Below are 18,129 nucleotides of genomic sequence, written 5' to 3' on the forward strand. Positions count from 1 at the left end.
AAAGATACATTATGGGAAAGATACTTTAGCAGAAACATTCTAATTATTAGCAGTCCATTTAGGATTTAAAGTTCTTCCGGAAATATTGGTTATTGGAATAACATTCATGTTTGAGCAGAAAAATACAAGTAAACACTTTTCTCTGTACCTTAAGAATGTAAAGCTATCTAGTTGTATTTTATACATTTCCCATTTATCTGTAATATACTATATCTCAATAAACATCTCTATATTTCCAATTGTAATTACCTCTATTCTATGCTACTATGTAAAATGCAAAGAGACGTTTTGATTGTAATGCGCTATTTCTATATAAGAATCTAATTATGATTATTATCATCATCGTGCTTTGATGATACAGGGTATCAAGGAAGTGACCGAGGTATGGGAAGGCATGAAGTTCAACGTCATCAAGTACATGAAGGGCACCCAGGAGCGAGGTCACATCGTAGGAGCGGTGGACGAGGTCATGCAGATACTGGACGACAACTCCATGAATCTTCAGAGCATGTCCGCTTCACGTTTCATCGGTCCTTTCCTCAACCAGGTCCAGAGCTGGGAGAAGAGTCTGTCCCTGATTGGAGAGGTCCTGGAGGTAAGCTATCCTTGTTAAACACACCAGTTTCTAGTTACCACATACTATTACTAGTTCTACAAATGGAGTAGTCCCACTTTATGCATTCTAGAATAATCACTGCCAAAGTCATGAATGTGCTTCATGAATACCTTTTGTTTGCCCACTTGAGAACTTCCTGTGTTTCATCTTTGTACCTAGGTACCTAAATGAATGAAGATGACATAACTTTCATGAGCACTTATACAGTATTTGTCTTGGTAGGTTTTACAATTTTGGTACAGATGCCCTTTGTCACCCCCATGCGCATATTGTGTATCTACAAACTTGCTTATTAAAATTAACAGTATCTCAGTAGCGAGGTTAGGCAGAAAGTCTTAAGCAAGGCAGAAGGGTCCAGACACCATATGGTCATCGTGAGGGCATAGGCAATTACTAACTCAAATGCTTTCGTCATCCTACCGGGTCCCCATTTATCTCTTGGGTATTGAGTGGAAAACGTAGATTGATGCCTTGCCAAAGGACATTAGTGACGCCTCGGGGATAGAACTGCGACCTTTGCTTAAACCACTCGACTATGACACATGTATTGAAGAAAGGAAAAACAAATTGTAAGAGTTGATACTAGTATCATAGTTTTTTTATTGAAAACTTTTAGCTGTATTGGTTCAAGTAGTATTGAGATAAGCTTTTCACTGATTGTTTTGATCTCTCTGTCACCTCTAGGTTTGGTTGGTGGTGCAGCGGAAGTGGATGTACCTTGAGAGTATCTTCATCGGTGGTGACATCAGATCACAGCTTCCAGAGGAGGCCAAGAAGTTTGATGCCATCGACAAGACTTTCAAGAAGATCATGCATGATACAGTGGCAAACCCCAAGATCAAGGATGCCTGCCACGCCCCAAACCGTCTGCAGGATCTGGAGATGATCAGCACCGGTCTTGAGAAGTGCCAGAAGAGTCTCAACGACTACCTGGACTCCAAGAGAAATGCCTTCCCCCGTTTCTTCTTCATCTCTGACGATGAGCTGCTATCCATCCTGGGAAGCAGTGAGGCTACCTGTGTCCAGGAACATATGATCAAGGTAAGAATCGGGCAAAGCTTATCAAATTCATGACTTTCTAAAGAGGGGGGGGGGGGGCAACATTTTAAAATCTGAAAAATCCTGTTTTCAAGGTATTGTTTCATAAATTTCTATGTGAACTTTTGTTTCAATAGACCAGTTCACGGTTAGCACATGTCCCAAATGACCCCGAATATCCACAGATCTTCAAAACATGAAGAGGTCCCACTTTGTATATTTTGAAATAATTACTCCAACAGCAATGGAGGCGCTACATAAATAGCCTTTGTTTCCCCTTTTCAAAGAATAATTCAACCTGTGTATCATGGAGTGCACTGCTTGTGCAAATGAATAATGATTACATAACTTTCATCAGCACGTATCCAGTATTTTGTCTCCGTGTATTTTGCAATTTGGTCTGCAATGACCTTTATCTGCTCATGCTCAGACTGCAACTATGAACTGGCTTATAGAGGGTGTTGTGGCTGATTCAAGCACCCCTTCAGGTATTTCTATACTGTCTTTCCAAAGGTTTTGGGGGCACAAATTGACAGGTACCGCATCAATTCATTCTCATTTTTTATCATCAGATGTTCGACAACATTGCGTCGCTGAAATTCCAAGAGGGCAACAACAAGGAGACGACCGCCCTAGCGATGGTGTCTGCGGAAGGGGAGATGATGAACTACAGGCAGGTGGTGACCGCTGAGGGCAGGGTAGAGGATTGGATGACCTGCGTCCTGGAGGAGATGAGAAGAACCAATCGACTCATCACCAAAGAAGCCATCTTTACTTACTGTGAAACCAAATCTAGGTGAGCACTGCCAGGCATATGGTTTTCAAGTATATCTGTAAAGCGCTTAGAGACATTTGTATTATTTTTTTATTTTTGTATGAAGACATTGAGCTGCGCACAGTTATATTCGCGTATTTAATGCGATGTGTTAATCGTGCATTATTTTGGATTGACCGTGTGGAGTTGCAATGCTTCTCACTAAGTATTTTGCTTTTAAGTTGGTGTGGTGAAGTAAAATGCTTGGGTGTGATCTGAATACGAGTTACAACATATTACTGAACCAAGCAAATTGCTAAGTATAAATATAGTCGTATAAATATAGTCGTAATTCCCATACTGAATTGAATAGGCCCTGGACTTTTCCTTAATCTCTACAGCTGTTATTGTCTAAATGTGATTATCCTTTTTTTTCTGCTCCTTTATTGTTGAGTTATCAATCATGTAATGTACCACCAATAATGTAATGTACCTTCAATAAGGTAATGTACCCACAATAATGTAATGTACCTTCAATAAGGTAATGTACCCACAATAATGTAATGTACCTTCAATAATGTAATGTACCTGCAGTAATGTAATGTACCTTCAATAATGTAATGTACCCACAATAATGTAATGTACCTTTAATAATGTAATGCACCTGCAATCATGTAATAGGGTGTCACACAGAGGCCAAAAATCTGGATTTTAGTTATCCTCTTAATTGCTGTCTGTCATCAATTATCCCATTAAAAATCCTTTAATGAAGCAAGAAAATTCTCCCTTGAAAGGATTTTTTAAGGGATTTTTCTGTGTGACACCGCCTACTGTATCTGCAATAATGTAATGTACCTTTAATAATGTAATGTACTGGCAATCCCATCTTTATTTCTACAGGGTTGAGTGGATGTTCATCTACCAAGGTATGGTTGTCCTGGCAACCAATCAGATTTGGTGGACGTGGGAGGTGGAGGATGTCTTCCAGAAGGTCAGGCAAGGTGACAAGGTCGCCATGAAGACGTACGCCAAGAAGATGCACAAACAGATCGATGACCTTGTAGTCCAGGTAATTCGTCAAATCCAAAACATTTCTTGATATCCCGGTCCAGTCAGATCCAGGGCAGATCGAGAACCTGATCCTTTTATTTCCTTCTCATGGAAATAGATTACGTTAAAACAAAATTGTTTACATTTCTTTACAATAGAAAATGGCAAACTTCCCATTGGGGCATGGGTTGTAGGTTGGGAGTTCCATATCACGTTGCCATTAAACATGAAAAAGAATAAGGATTCTTCCCCCCCCCCCCCCCTCCCCTCCCCAAATGTTCATGATTTAATGATTTCTGCAATTATGACAGTTGATTTTGTTCCTATCATGATTTTATCTTGATTAATTGTGGAACGCCAGGAGTGTCAATTTCAACAGACTGAGCGCTATACAAGAACCCACTATTAGTACTATTTTCACAAGGGATATTTAATCTGTTTGATGCAATTAGATCTTTTATGTAACACATAATTTCCATAGACCCCAGCAAAAGTTACTATTTATCTAAAGCTAAGTATTACATGGGATAAGATACATGTACCTGTGTTGTTTAAAGAGATGCAACTCCATATGAAATTCAATTCTTATATAACATGTATGCCTGTCTTTGTATTCCACCAGGTTCGATCACCTCTGACCAAGAATGAAAGGCTCAAGTTCAACTCTGTTCTCATCATTGATGTACATGCCAGAGATATCATTGATGGATTTGTGAGAGACAGGTAAGAAATTGATTTATATACCTCTCATTAGTATGTTGAATAAATCTAGTCATCTGATTGGTCGAAATTGGAGTTGTGATTTTAGCCATGCCCGCCTACTGGTCAATAGTTTTTTAAAAGATGCCCATTGCCCCGGGTAAGGGGCCGCTTAAATAAATTTTGCTGAGATCCCTATTGGTTTATGTGTAAAAAGTTTCTTTGTGCAATACCGGAATGATCGTAACATTCAGACAACTTTCCAGCGAAGATTTACTCTTTACTCAAAAAAAGGATAAGGTAAGAATTCTTTGTTGATTTTTTTGTGAATTCAGCGTGCCTCGGGTCATAGCAGGATGTAACGTCCCTTGAGACTATAGAAACAGCAATGTCTTTCATGGCAGTCAATATTTCTATGATAGTAGGGAGTGATTCAGGTCAAAAGGTCACCCTATGATGAAAGAAAGACTCACAGCTGTGAGTCAATATAGAGTAATGGGATTTTATAATAAATTAGTAGAAGTTGATTACATAATAGTTGGTTTAAAGTTTAATTGTTGAAACATTGAAATATCGTTGGGTTGAATTTAAGCGATGCGTGTCAGCAATGAGAATTAAACATATTTAGTATTGTTCATGTCTGACATCAGACTCGTTGGTACAGTCTAACCTGCGTATAGAAAGACCACATTTTTTGTTTCCTTTGAAAATGGTGTTTCATTGAAACATGTGCTGAAGGAACCTGTACTAAAAGGCCACCTGCCTATAAAGACTACTTTTCGTGTCTCCCTTGAGCACTCTTTATAAACAGGTTTCACTGTATAACCAAGAATAATGCTCATGTTATTTGATGGAAGATGTCAATTAACATTATCTTATGTTTATTCAGATACCCTAATTTATATACAAACCTACTAACTGGAACCTACATAATACAAGTTTTGCTTTTAAGTAGATCCCCCACTTTATTTACCTTTTCTGCAATGTCTTTATCATACTTATGATTGTGTCTTTTGTTATAACTATTTACCATGTACATTATATTTCTATATTGTATGTTTAGTCATAATTATTACCATGTTGATTTTGTTCAATTATGTTATCTTCGATAAAGTGGAAATAAATAAACTTGAAACTTGAACATGAAACTCTTCTGTTTGTTTTGTAGTATCCTAGACGCCAAGGAGTTTGAATGGGAGAGTCAGCTACGGTTCTACTGGGACCGTGATTCAGACGAGCTCAATGTACGGCAGTGCACAGGAACCTTCGGCTATGGTTACGAGTACATGGGACTGAACGGTAGACTGGTTATCACTCCTCTCACCGACAGAATCTATCTCACCCTCACACAGGTAGGTGCTCTAAACTTGCGTAATTCTGTACCAGTCTGTAAAAAATCTGCCATGCATACCAGGGTCCTCAGGAATCCTCTAGTTTTTGTTGTTGATTGATTCAAATGTATCCATTTCATATCAGTTGTTTGCACAATAAAGAACATAGTTGACAAAATAAGTTCAAAATTATAAAATGAAACAGGAACCTACTGGAAAGCATATCTTGTTTTTTGTAGGTTCCCCAAAAAAGATATATATGAACATTATTTCCATAAATCATTTCAAAGTGTCTTATAATCACAGTAAAATTAAAAAAATAATATAATAACATATTTTCATCAACCATTTTAAAGTGTTTGAATAATCGTAATGTACGAAAGAACAAAATGACAAGACGAATCCCAAAGGACAGAAAACTGACATCATAAGATAAGACAGGACATGACATAACAATTCATAACAGGACAAGATAAAACAAGACAGTTAACAGGTAGTTGAAAACAAATGCTGTAGCAGGCTTTTCCGACTATATGACACTTTGCGCAATAATACTCCATTCAATTAAATAATACTCCATTCAATTAAATCTTCAAAATTACTTCTTGCCTTGTGAAGTCCTTTTCACCTTCACCTTCTCGCACTAACCATGTCTTCTTATATGGAATAAACAGTCCTTCTTATGAAATCACTGTAGTACAAAGCTATTGGCCAAGAAAATGTATGCATAATGAGTTCATTGAGACATTTCAGAGTAGTTTGAAATTGGGATTAAAAACCTTAAAAAATGAAATAAATAATACTGAAATGTTTAGAGCTGATTTTTGTTTTTGAATGGATCACTATTCCATATTTCTTGGAAAGTTTTGCTTTTTAGGAAAGGTTAGAAATTAAGTTTTAATGCATGAACATGCATGGCTCACGTGTATTTTCTGAAAGCATTGCTTGTCAAAGTAAAGTTTAGTTTGTATTTATTAAAAAAATTCTTTCAATATATTTTAATGTATTCTCTTGTTGATAGGCATTGTCCATGCAGCTGGGAGGTGCTCCAGCCGGCCCTGCTGGTACAGGCAAGACAGAGACCACCAAGGATCTGGCCAAGGCTCTAGGTCTACTCTGTGTGGTTACCAACTGTGGTGAAGGCATGGATTACAAGGTCAGTCATCACATTAGGCCAGTCATCACATTATGCCTGTCTTCATCAGCTCTAGTTTGCCAAATAACCCGCTATTTTAATTATCCTGATCGCAAATTAACCAGTTAATTTGTGTCTTCATCAGCCTGCAGTTGCAATTAGCAGGATATTTGGTCGAGAAAATTTCCCAAGTCTTGTTTTCAAAATATCCTGCTATTTGGGAAATAGCAAGCTAATTTGTGCCAGTCCGAGCTAGTTTGTGATGAGCGTATTGGTCTGGTGAAGACGCAATTTTGAGCTTCGAGATTATATCCTGAGTCTGAAAATATCGGGTTATTTGGCAAACTTGAGCTGATGACGACAGGTATATTTAGCATTTTGAACATGGAGAATATTCTTGTGTCCAGCTCCAATTGAAGACAAGCTTTATAAATCAAAGTTATAGATTTCAAAGTTGACCCATAGAACTGAAGAACAGTTTAATGTTAGCCAAGTTCCAATGGTCTTGTTTCATGCAAATAAAATGGAATGGATAGAGGACCTCACATTAAAAGCCTTCCTAAAATCTCTTTCCTGTATGTAAGTCTAGTTCTGTTTGGATATCATGACCTGTGAAAACTTTATTTTTAATAGTTCAGTGTTGTCACAAATCTATGTTTTGTTGAAAGTGTCTTTTGTTGTTTATCTGACATTTTCTCTGGCAAAGTTTGATCTTGGCTTTGTTTTAGGCCTGGAGTTAGAAATTGGCCCTAAAAGCAATTGTCAGTCTTTAATAGTTCAGTGTTGTCATTATAAATTCACAAATCTATGTTTTGTTGAAAGTGTGTTTTGTTGTTTATCTGACATTTTCTCTGGCAAAGTTTGATCTTGGCTTTGTTTTAGGCCTGGAGTTAGAAATTGGCCCTCAAAGCAATTGTCAGTCTCCAGAGCATATACAATTGTCTAAATTCATAAAGCTCTTAGATTTGTACGTAGCTTCTGTGTGCTGTGTACAATTAATTTTGTCATGTGTTGATATTTTGATAAAGAAATCATATCCTTGCTTATTTGTTCTCATTTTCTATCCTAGTTATTTTCCTGCATGAATCAAATCATAGATCAGTAATTTGATACTCCTATATGAATGCCAGAATAATTGAAAAGACTTTTTATTTATTTGCAGGCTGTTGGCAAGATTTTCTCCGGTCTGGCACAGTGTGGTGCTTGGGGTTGCTTTGACGAGTTCAACCGTATCGACGTCTCCGTACTGTCTGTCATCTCATCTCAGATTCAGACCATTAGGAACGCTCTCATCCATAACCTCAAGAGATTCCAGGTAAGAAATATTTAGTGAGAGAGACACAGAGAGGAGGGGGGGGGGGGGTATTTAAAATAGTCTCTTAAAGCCTGTCTGTACTAGTTTGGCCAGGAGGGATTAGACCGACCAGCAAGGTCACTGACAGGTGGTTATCACATCAACTCAGCTCTCAATTACCATAAGAAAAAGAGGATCATGGGGGACCAACGGGCATCGCTTAGGCATTCTTTTTATATAGAGGGAGCAAGTAGCTGCAATTAGTACAGTGGGGCTTTAAGTTAAGAATCATGATTTATATTCTTCTGTGATATGGTATCAAAAACATTGACAACCGCAAAACTGATATATTCTTTTTTCAATCATTAAGTATAAAGTTTTAGAAAGCAAGATAACATGTGAGATAACATTTTGATCCAGTAATGGGGACCAGGTAGTTTGGTTTGATAAAATACAGAGTATAAATAAAAATGGTAAATGTTTTAAACTAAAGTTAATCCGGTAAATTATTGTCAGTGATACAATAAAAATAGACATTGGATTACAGCTTATCTCCCCCTTCCCCTGTAATGATAACTGAATTACAACTCTCTCTCTCTCTAAGTGCCAGATCGATTGACTTTGGCAATCATGCTGTTCCACAACCCTCTGCTCCTAGCCTTCTCTATTAGCACCACTCCCAGCTCTTTCGCTCCTCTTTCTTTTAACAATATCTGCAGACTGTCCATCCAAAGTATCCTCTCTCTTCCCCTACTCCTCCTTCCCACAATTTTCCCTGTTAAAGCAAAATTCTCTAGGCCTTAAAACAACACACAACTGTTTTCTTTGTACAGTTTGAGGGCATGGAGATTGCAATGGACAACCGTATGGGTATCTTCATCACCATGAACCCTGGGTACGCCGGTCGTACCGAGCTTCCTGAGAGTGTGAAGGCCCTCTTCAGACCGGTGGTTGTCATCGTGCCTGATCTACAGCAGATCTGTGAGATCATGTTGTTCTCTGAAGGTTTCCTCTTCGCAAAGGTAAGCTCACCATTCTCTTTAATACGTCAAGACCTGTTTCTTGAAACATAAAGGGAAAAAGAGGAAAAATATAAAGCATGGAAGAGATTGTCTGTTATAATAATAATATAGAGTATTTGTAATGTGCCAACTCCACATGACTAATGTGTTCGAGGCGCATGGAGAAGAAAAGTTAAAAGTACCCAAAAATGAACAACAGCATTGTGAAAGTAAATCTAAATCTACTGGAAAGCCACTTTGAACAAATGAGTTTTGAGGGCATGTTTAAAGCAATCTACACTTGAAATATAACAAATATGTTGTGGCAATTGATTCCGTAGGTGAAGTCCAGCGTGTGCAAAAGACCGATCCCTCTCTTAGTTTTCGGAACAGCAAGCAATTGAGAATCAGATAATCTAAATCGTCTGGGAGGATTATAAGGCATTAACAACTTAATTAATTACCCACTTAGTGATAAAGAATCACAGAATGACGCAGATATAGTAGATATGGAAGATTTTAGTTGAGTCTACGTAATCTTGTTACACATTTGAAATAATCCAAAATTCATTTCTTGTTACAGGGTAAATGCTTGTAGTCTTGCATGATTTTAGTTATGGGCCCCATTTCACAAAACTTGTTATCAGTAAAAAATGACGCTTTTTGTTATAAGCTAGTGAAATCCTTGTTTCTGATTGGTAATATCAGCAGATTTGTCACTGATTTTTGTCATTTGTCATTGAAAAAAGGCTTTGTGAAACAGGTCCCTGACCAATAGCCTGTAGGCAAATCATTTATATATGCCTTGTGATGATGATGATGATGATGGTGATGGTGGTGGTGGTGGTGGTGGTGGTGGTGGTGGTGGTGGTGGTGGTGGTGGTGGTGGTGGTGGTGGTGGTGGTGGTGGTGGTGGTGGTGGTGGTGGTGGTGGTGGTGGTGGTGGTGGTGGTGGTGGTGGTGGTGGTGGTGGTGGTGGTGGTGGTGGTGGTGGTGGTGGTGGTGGTGGTGGTGGTGTGGTGGTGGTGGTGGTGGTGGTGGTGGTGGTGGTGGTGGTGGTGGTGGTGGTGGTGGTGGTGGTGGTGGTGGTGGTGGTGGTGGTGGTGGTGGTGGTGGTGGTGGTGGTGGTGGTGGTGGTGGTGGTGGTGGTGGTGTGTGGTGGTGGTGGTGGTGGTGGTGGTGGTGGTGGTGGTGGTGGTGATATGATGATGATGATGATGATGATGATGATGATGATGATATGATGATGATGATGATGATGATGATGATGATGATGATAATGATGAGTGATGATGATGATGATGATGAGTGATAATGATGAGTGATGATGATGATGATGATGATGATGATGATGATGATGATAATATGATGATGATGATAATGATGGTGGTGTTAATACACCACATGTATTTGCCTTCATTCTTCTGTGAAAAGTACAGGCTCCTCCGATAAACCCTCAATATTTCCCCATCTGTTGAAGTATGAACATTTTGAGGCATAGTTTCAAGTGTTCTTGGCAGTTTAGACAATTCTTTTTCTTGTCCTTTCATCTCACAGGTGCTGGCAAAGAAGATGACTGTGCTCTACAAACTAGCCAAGGAGCAGCTGTCTAAGCAGTACCATTATGACTTTGGTTTGAGAGCTCTCAAGTCTGTGCTTGTCATGGCTGGTGAACTCAAAAGAGGCTCTGCAGAATTGCCAGAGGTAAACCTGACTTTAAAAAAATAATTATTCACTATTCTATTTATCGATTTATTGATTGAATGTGTCAGTGGTGCTACTGCACAGCTTTTTATGCAGTGATCGTAACACTGATAATTTTTCTAAAACAATGTGTCTGTATGTCTGTACTAAAGATACAATTAACAATATTCAATACTCCAAATAAATCTTTTAAATTGTAAGAAATGCCGAGTTTAAATCTTGGATCATTCATCAGAAATGCAATTGCCATTTTGAACTCTTATCAGCAGTGTTTCCATAAATTTATAAACACTGGGATAGTGGATGAAGCATACTTCTAGCAGCCCTGCATGCTGTAGACTCCTTGTAATATTGCAATATGTATCCAAAATTTTCCTGAATTTTTTTTCTGAAATAGGTAGTGAAGGCCAACTCCGCCTAATACGGGATGTGTCGTTGCTTACATTGATTCGTGTTTACTAGTTGCATTGAAGAAAACAAGTTCAAGTAATTGTCAAATGAAGTCTGTGGGGTGTTAAAGGGAGTGTTTAGCCTGACGAGACTATGTGTCTTTCCCGTGGCCTGACTCGGGGGCCAATCAGGTATAATACAACTACGGACGACGCAATCCCAGCAATCACGTGCCTGCAACATATGCGAAACCGAAGCATGAGGAAAACTTTGGTCTGTTTGGCAAGCGCTGACTATGTAGAGATCAAGTCGCTGACTATTGTTAATCAAGTCCATTCGTTTATGTGCAGTTGTCCAATAGAAGACGTAGATGGCGTTAACCAGTATTTGCCAAGCTACAATCCCTTTAACCCTGCTTTCATTCCTCTCTCTCTTTTTACGCTCTCAGGATGTTGTGCTGATGAGAGCACTCCGTGACATGAACCTGCCCAAGTTTGTCTTTGAGGATGTGCCTCTCTTCTTGGGTCTCATCTCCGATCTCTTCCCTGGTCTGGACTGTCCTCGTGTCAGGTATCCCAACTTCAACGATGCCGTAGAGCAGGCCCTTGAGGAGAACAACTACGTTCTCCTAGAACACCAGGTATGAAAGAAGGAAGGTTCAAAGGATTATGAAAGGGAGAAGAAAAAAGAGAGAAGCCTATAATTTGCTATACCCTCATCCACATTATATATTTTTTAAAAGAGAGAAAAAGAAAAAGAAGGAAATTGATATTAAAATGAAAGGCGGTGGTGATTATAGTCAGTTCTTGTCTGATTGCCATTACAACAACAAAAAACAACAACAAAGTTTTAAAAATCAATTTGAAAATGTAAGAGATGGATTATTTTTTTAGTCTGAACCAATGATTTTCGTAACAGATGATGAGATAAGTAGAGAATGAAAAAGAGAAGTACATATAATACCATGTATCTTCATTGCTATTTTGTGAATGCAACATGTACTTTGATAGTGGTCAACAAAAATATTTGTGTCAGAATTGCACTGCTGGGAATGTAAGACTTGAATACCCATCAACTGTCTAAGCATCATTCTTATCTTTGAAGTTCTCTCCTATTGATCCGATCCACCACCTAGGTTGATAAGGTAGTCCAGATGTATGAGACCATGTTGACCCGTCACACCACCATGGTAGTAGGACCTACAGGAGGCGGCAAGACAGTGGTCATCAACACACTCTGCCAGTCTCAGACCAAGTAAGTAGGTTCTCATATTCATTTGGATCATAGATAGGATTCATTGACAGAACTAATTGTTAGGATCTCTGTCCAGTATTGTGGTCTTTGTGCCATATAACATGTATGCACTAGAAATCTATATCAAGATGTATGTATGAAGTAATAAACTCATGAATGGAATTTATTTTTTTTAAACTAGAGACTAGAAAACCAATCACTTTATTCTTTCACTTTGCAGGCTAGGAATTCATACCAAGCTCTTTGTGATGAACCCCAAAGCAATGAGTGTCATCGAGCTCTATGGCATCCTGGACCCTATCACCCGTGACTGGACCGACGGTCTCCTCTCAAACATCTTCCGAGAGATCAACAGACCCACGGACAAGACCGATCGCAAGTACATCCTCTTCGATGGTGACGTCGACGCCCTGTGGGTGGAGAACATGAACTCAGTGATGGACGACAACAGGCTTCTGACCCTGGCTAATGGAGAGAGGATCCGTCTTCAGAAGCACTGCGCTCTGCTCTTCGAGGCTAGTCTTGTGTGTGTGTGTGTGATTGGGTCTTAACAGACGCATATCAATCAGATATGATTATTTACGTCTGGGGACCGACCTTTAACGTCACCATCCGAAAGACGTGACTCAGTTTCAAACTGGGGTCGGTTGAGTCAGTTTGTAGGCCAAGACAGAGTGCTGACCAAGTCGTGCCGCTAGACAAGCTCACATCTCCCTTAAAGCTGAAAGCCAGCATTTTCATACCATATCTATTTCTTTTTACAGTTTTAACATTCACTCTTCCTATGTACAATGTATCAAATGCCGTTGCTTTGGTACAAAAGGATTGAATGCAGACATTGATTTTATGCTCGATAATCAAGATGCTTAGGAACATGTATGGTGGCCTAGAAACAAATGATAGTGTATGATGATCAAAATACTGACGATCAAAATACTGATGATCATGGTACTTCAGATGGTATTTCGGGTAATGCTTTCGTATTATGCGCATAATCACAGATCTTTCTCGTGCTATGAGATATGGCCATAGGAGCTATGCAAGAGAAATGTTAAGATTCATAAGCTAAAGAAAGATGGGAAAGAATTAATAAAGATGTTTTTGAGTGGTGATGCAAATGAAGGAAACAGAGGCATTGGAAGACTGGAACTGAATTAAGAGTGAACCAGTTGGTATTCTCTATTTATTGATTAATAAGGAAACCACCCACTTTACTATTGTAGACAAGGGGTTAACAAAAATCATACTACAGTGAAACCTGTCTATAAAGACCACTCAAGGGAGACAAGAAAAGTGGTCTTTACAAATGGGTGGTCTTCATGTACAGGTTCCTTTATTACAGTTTTAATGAGTAACCATTTTCAAGGGAAACAAAAAAGGGGTCTTTGTAGACAAGTGGTCTTTCTATACAGGTGGTCGCTAAAGCAGGTTTGACTGTATTTACCATTTTGATACCCCTCCTTCAGGTGTCGGATCTCCAGTACGCTTCACCGGCCACCGTCTCCCGCTGTGGTATGGTGTACGTGGATCCCAAGAACCTTGGCTACCATCCGTACTGGCAGCGCTGGGTCGGTGGTCGCACCAACAAGGCTGAGCAGACAGACCTGACGAGGCTGTTTGACAAGTACGTCCCCGGCTGTCTGGAGATGATAATGGAAGGTGTCATCGATGGCAAGCAAGGCGATAAGCTGCAGATGATCGTTCCTCTCACTGCTCTCAATATGGTAAGTCAAGCATCTTCCGGCGGAGTGTTTCACATAGACTAAGATCGACTTTAAGTTGGACTTAACTATGGCAGGCCATTCATGCCACTGGTTGGTCTCTCAATTATGATCTTTAGATAATATTTTTCCTTAATGAACTCTCAAAAAATGTAGATTTGATTTGTGACCACGATTTGTTCGTCCCTTGAGAGACCAATACCAGTAAATGGTGAGAGCAAACAGTGGCATGAACAGCCTGCCATAGTTAAGTCCAACTTAAAGTCCATCTTAGTCTTTGTGAAACACTCTCCAGCTGTACTAAGCAGTAGTGATAACAGTAATGGTATTTTTTTGGTATTGGGCATATCACATGATATAACATCCATTTAGGCTTCCAAAGTACTTTGGATATATAACAAGACTAGATAATTTATTGATTAACCTTGACCTACCTTGACCTACCTTGACCTAAGCCTTCCACACCATCTGGGAGATGTGTGATGGCTTCTGCTTCATGACCTCAAGCCAGATCTTCCCCCTATCTTGTGACGATCTGGGGGGTGTTTCACAAAGATCCTAAGTTGAACTTATCTCTAAGTCGGACTTAAAAATTATGGAGAGCCATTTGTAGCCTTATAATGAAATACATTCAAAAGCAAAATTCAAGTATTTTAGACTTTTCATAAATTCCATATCAAGAACATGAAATTTCCTAAGATAATAGAAAATATGATTGATTAGATTCAACAATTTATGCCTTTTAAAATAATTTTTTACAAAATATTTTCAATGATGCTAACGGCTTTCCATAAATGTTAAGTCCAACTTAGAGTTAAGTTTGACGTGGGATCTTTGTGGAACACCCCCCAGGTCGCTTCTGTGAGGGATCCTGGACATCTAGCATAATCAGCCTTTACACTTTTCTTGGCTGGTCTGTCCCGGTGTCTATCACCATGAATTGATAGATTATTGATTAATAACACGATAGCAAATATACATCTCAGTCCATTACCCTTGGACAACATTGCCTGAGTGTAAAATCCTATTTCTTGAGTCAAGCAGAGGGTCATTATCATTGACAAGTAGAGGTGTCGTGGCCGAGTAGATATGTAACCGGACTGTGGATCACAAGGTCCGTCGCGGCAGCAAAGTCCTTTGCAAGATATTAATCTACATTTGCCACACTCGACCCAGGTGAGGTAAATGGGTACGCGGTAGGATTATTTCTTGAAATGTTCCGTGTGCTGATTGCGGCTGCCGGAGCTAAAGCTAGGGTAATGATTACCAAAGGTCTTTGGACATTGAATAATGTGATATACAATAACCAAATATTATTATTATTATTATTATTATTCTTTCTACAGGTGAACCAACTGAGCAGGATGCTTGATGCCCTCCTGATCAAGGAACTGGGTGAGTCGGACGTCCTGGAATGTTACTTCCTGGAGGCCTTGTACTGGTCCCTTGGTGCCGCCCTGGTGGAGGACGGGCGTCTCAAGTTTGACAGCTACATCAAGAACATCGCTTCCATGCCAAGTATCTCCGATGAGAGCGTGGACGCAGGACCGGGAGAGTTACCCGGTGTTTTGGAGACAGTCTATCAATACTTCTTTGACAAGCAGACGAATAAGGTTAGAGAATTAATATTTTTGGCATTTTTCTAACAAGTTGTTTGCCTGTAACGTTTTGACTACTGGGTTCTGTCATTCCCCTAGGCTTTAATACAGGAACCGTCTTGCTCCTTTGCACAATGGGTCAATACTTAGTTTCAATTTGGTTTTAATAAAAAATGTCACACAAAAGGTCATTGAACCTTCATGTATCATCCCCGAAGCATTGTTTTTCATATCAAAAGTGAAAAGGGTTGTGCACATATCAACCGTTCTTATTCATTGAAGCATAAGATAAAGGAATGTAAAAGTCTTACAAAGTGGAAACAGGAGTTTGACCTTGACAATACCACATGGAGTTCTTATGACCTACTTCCCTTTTGTTCAACTGTCCATGTAAACACGAGTTTAATTATCACATGCACCTTGTTATGAGGATTGTAATGATTTCATGATTGTGTTTAAGATGATTAGGTTTGATCTTTGATTTGATATGACTAAAGCCAAGTTCTGAGATGTCCCTTTGAAATGGCATTTGATAGGACGAATGCCCCCTCAGAAGTTTCATTTGCCATAGCTCTCAATTTTACAGTTGACCTCATGGGACTTTACACAGGGCTCCAAACTTATTTCACAGGGGTCTATATTGAAACTGTAAAGGTTATACTCATGGGCCCTCTTTTAGACTTCAATATTCTTGCTGTCCAGACTTTAAATTTGACTCTCGTGAGCACTGGATCCCTATTAATAGTGTTGAGTCTCGCTTAACAAGAACGAGATTTACATGTCAATTGACTGTTGGTTTTAACAGCGTGTATATATTCTCTCCATGTTTCCCCCAAACAGTGGATTCCATGGGACAGAGTCGTTCCCAAGTACGTCCACGACCCTGAGAAGCGTTTCAACGAGATCCTTGTGCCCACTGTCGACACTGTGCGTAACACCTGGGTCTTGGAGCAGATGCTGTCCGTCAAGCAACCAGTCTTGTTTGTCGGTGACACCGGTACCTCTAAGACCGCTACCATCCAAGACTTCCTTCGGAATCTGGACCAGGACAGCCATGTAAGTTAACAAGTCTTTCTTGTAGCAGCCAACCATTCCTATTTTATAGGAAGGATTCTTATTTGTGTTTAAACCCTGGGCCCTGTTTCACAAAACTTGTCATCAGTGACAAATGACAGTCTTTGTTATAAGCTACTGAAATCCTTGCTTCTGATTGGTCATCAGCAGATTTGTCACTGATGTTTGTCATTTGTCATTGAAAAAAGGCTTTGTGAAACGGGTCCCTGGTCTTGATCTTATTCTACAATAAAATTTAATCAATTACTTCTCGTTTAAAGAGAGCTTATAACTGTGTGTTCAATTCACTAGGAGATCAACTAGTATAGCCAGAGATTACTATGTTCTAATTTTATTTCCAAAAATCATGCTTTATGCTATTTAGAAAGAAAAAAATAAGTCCTGCAATTATTAAAGGAGTAACAACTTCTAACTTTTATTTTTTGTCTGTAACATTAAGATTCTTTTTATATTTCATGATATATCCTATTTCTCTTCCCACTGTACTTATTTGATGATGTTTTCTCTGTTCACACAATGGAGATCGTTGAAATTATGTTTACAAATAAACCTAATAATTTCTTGTCTCGTCATATTCCTAACACTAAATTCTTCTTTTACTCTCGTTTATGAATAAATGGTTTGCTTCTATATTCTGGATTCCAAATTTCTTGACGAGGGATGCTTTCTATCATCTTTGTATTTCTACTAATCATCTCTGGCTTCCTTTCCTCTTTATTTCAAATGATGTTGGTTACTTTGTAGAAAGAGCCACAAACTGAGAGTTATGGTCGTCTTAAGTTGAAGACAGTGAGTAATTAGAAAATGCTGGCAATATAGTACCTGCACTGCTGAATTGAATGTCATTGCATTCATAACCATGTTCGATATATATCAATTGAACTATTTGTCATATTATATATTATATAGTTACGAATGTATGTACAAATGTAGATAGCATAGTATGTAATACGTGTACTTTTTATATGCAAGTCAGTTTTGTTTAGTGTTGTATATCAAGGCTATATTAATAACTTGATCGCACCATGAACTTGTTCAATTACTGTTATCTGGGCGGTATACTTAGACTTAGATCTTATTTGTAGCTGGTAGTGAACATGGATCTATTGTGCATGTTAGAAACAACTTCCTTCTTTCTTTTTTTTTTGGAAACACAGAGGCCCGAATTCACAAAGGAGGTTTGTCAACAAACCTAGGTTTATGTGCGTCATATGACGCGTTTTGACGCGTTTCAGACCCATGGTCTGAAACTGTCAACATACCTCCCTTGTGAATGCGGGCCAGATAGTTTGAGAGAACAATCATTTCATGTTAGGATGCAATGATTGTACCATATTGGGAACTAAAACAAGCAAAGGAAATGCAAGCATGTACATGTATGCAAATTATACATAATTAGAACATAATTTTATTTTATGTTAGCTTCACATTGTTTATACCTGCTTACTTATGTGTTGCTCTATCAGATTA

At 38.9% G+C, this 18,129-nt stretch overlaps 1 protein-coding gene across 1 annotated transcript in view; it reads left to right on the forward strand.

The window, feature by feature from the left end:
• The window catches only part of LOC590587 (dynein heavy chain 10, axonemal), a 72,731-nt gene that overhangs the window by 24,803 nt on the left and 29,799 nt on the right, over nucleotides 1-18,129 (forward strand). The window contains exons 26-41 of the mRNA XM_030992114.1: nucleotides 362-595; nucleotides 1,301-1,657; nucleotides 2,227-2,450; nucleotides 3,309-3,477; nucleotides 4,081-4,181; nucleotides 5,326-5,509; nucleotides 6,510-6,644; nucleotides 7,786-7,938; nucleotides 8,751-8,939; nucleotides 10,476-10,622; nucleotides 11,461-11,652; nucleotides 12,148-12,266; nucleotides 12,487-12,781; nucleotides 13,733-13,990; nucleotides 15,334-15,600; nucleotides 16,426-16,641. Coding sequence (XP_030847974.1) covers nucleotides 362-595; nucleotides 1,301-1,657; nucleotides 2,227-2,450; nucleotides 3,309-3,477; nucleotides 4,081-4,181; nucleotides 5,326-5,509; nucleotides 6,510-6,644; nucleotides 7,786-7,938; nucleotides 8,751-8,939; nucleotides 10,476-10,622; nucleotides 11,461-11,652; nucleotides 12,148-12,266; nucleotides 12,487-12,781; nucleotides 13,733-13,990; nucleotides 15,334-15,600; nucleotides 16,426-16,641 — 3,240 coding nt within the window. The remainder of the gene's footprint in view (nucleotides 1-361; nucleotides 596-1,300; nucleotides 1,658-2,226; nucleotides 2,451-3,308; nucleotides 3,478-4,080; nucleotides 4,182-5,325; nucleotides 5,510-6,509; nucleotides 6,645-7,785; nucleotides 7,939-8,750; nucleotides 8,940-10,475; nucleotides 10,623-11,460; nucleotides 11,653-12,147; nucleotides 12,267-12,486; nucleotides 12,782-13,732; nucleotides 13,991-15,333; nucleotides 15,601-16,425; nucleotides 16,642-18,129) is intronic.

Source organism: Strongylocentrotus purpuratus, unplaced genomic scaffold (genome assembly GCF_000002235.5).
Source record: "Strongylocentrotus purpuratus isolate Spur 01 unplaced genomic scaffold, Spur_5.0 spur5_scaffold_2, whole genome shotgun sequence".
In the NCBI taxonomy this organism is placed as follows: domain Eukaryota; kingdom Metazoa; phylum Echinodermata; class Echinoidea; order Camarodonta; family Strongylocentrotidae; genus Strongylocentrotus; species Strongylocentrotus purpuratus.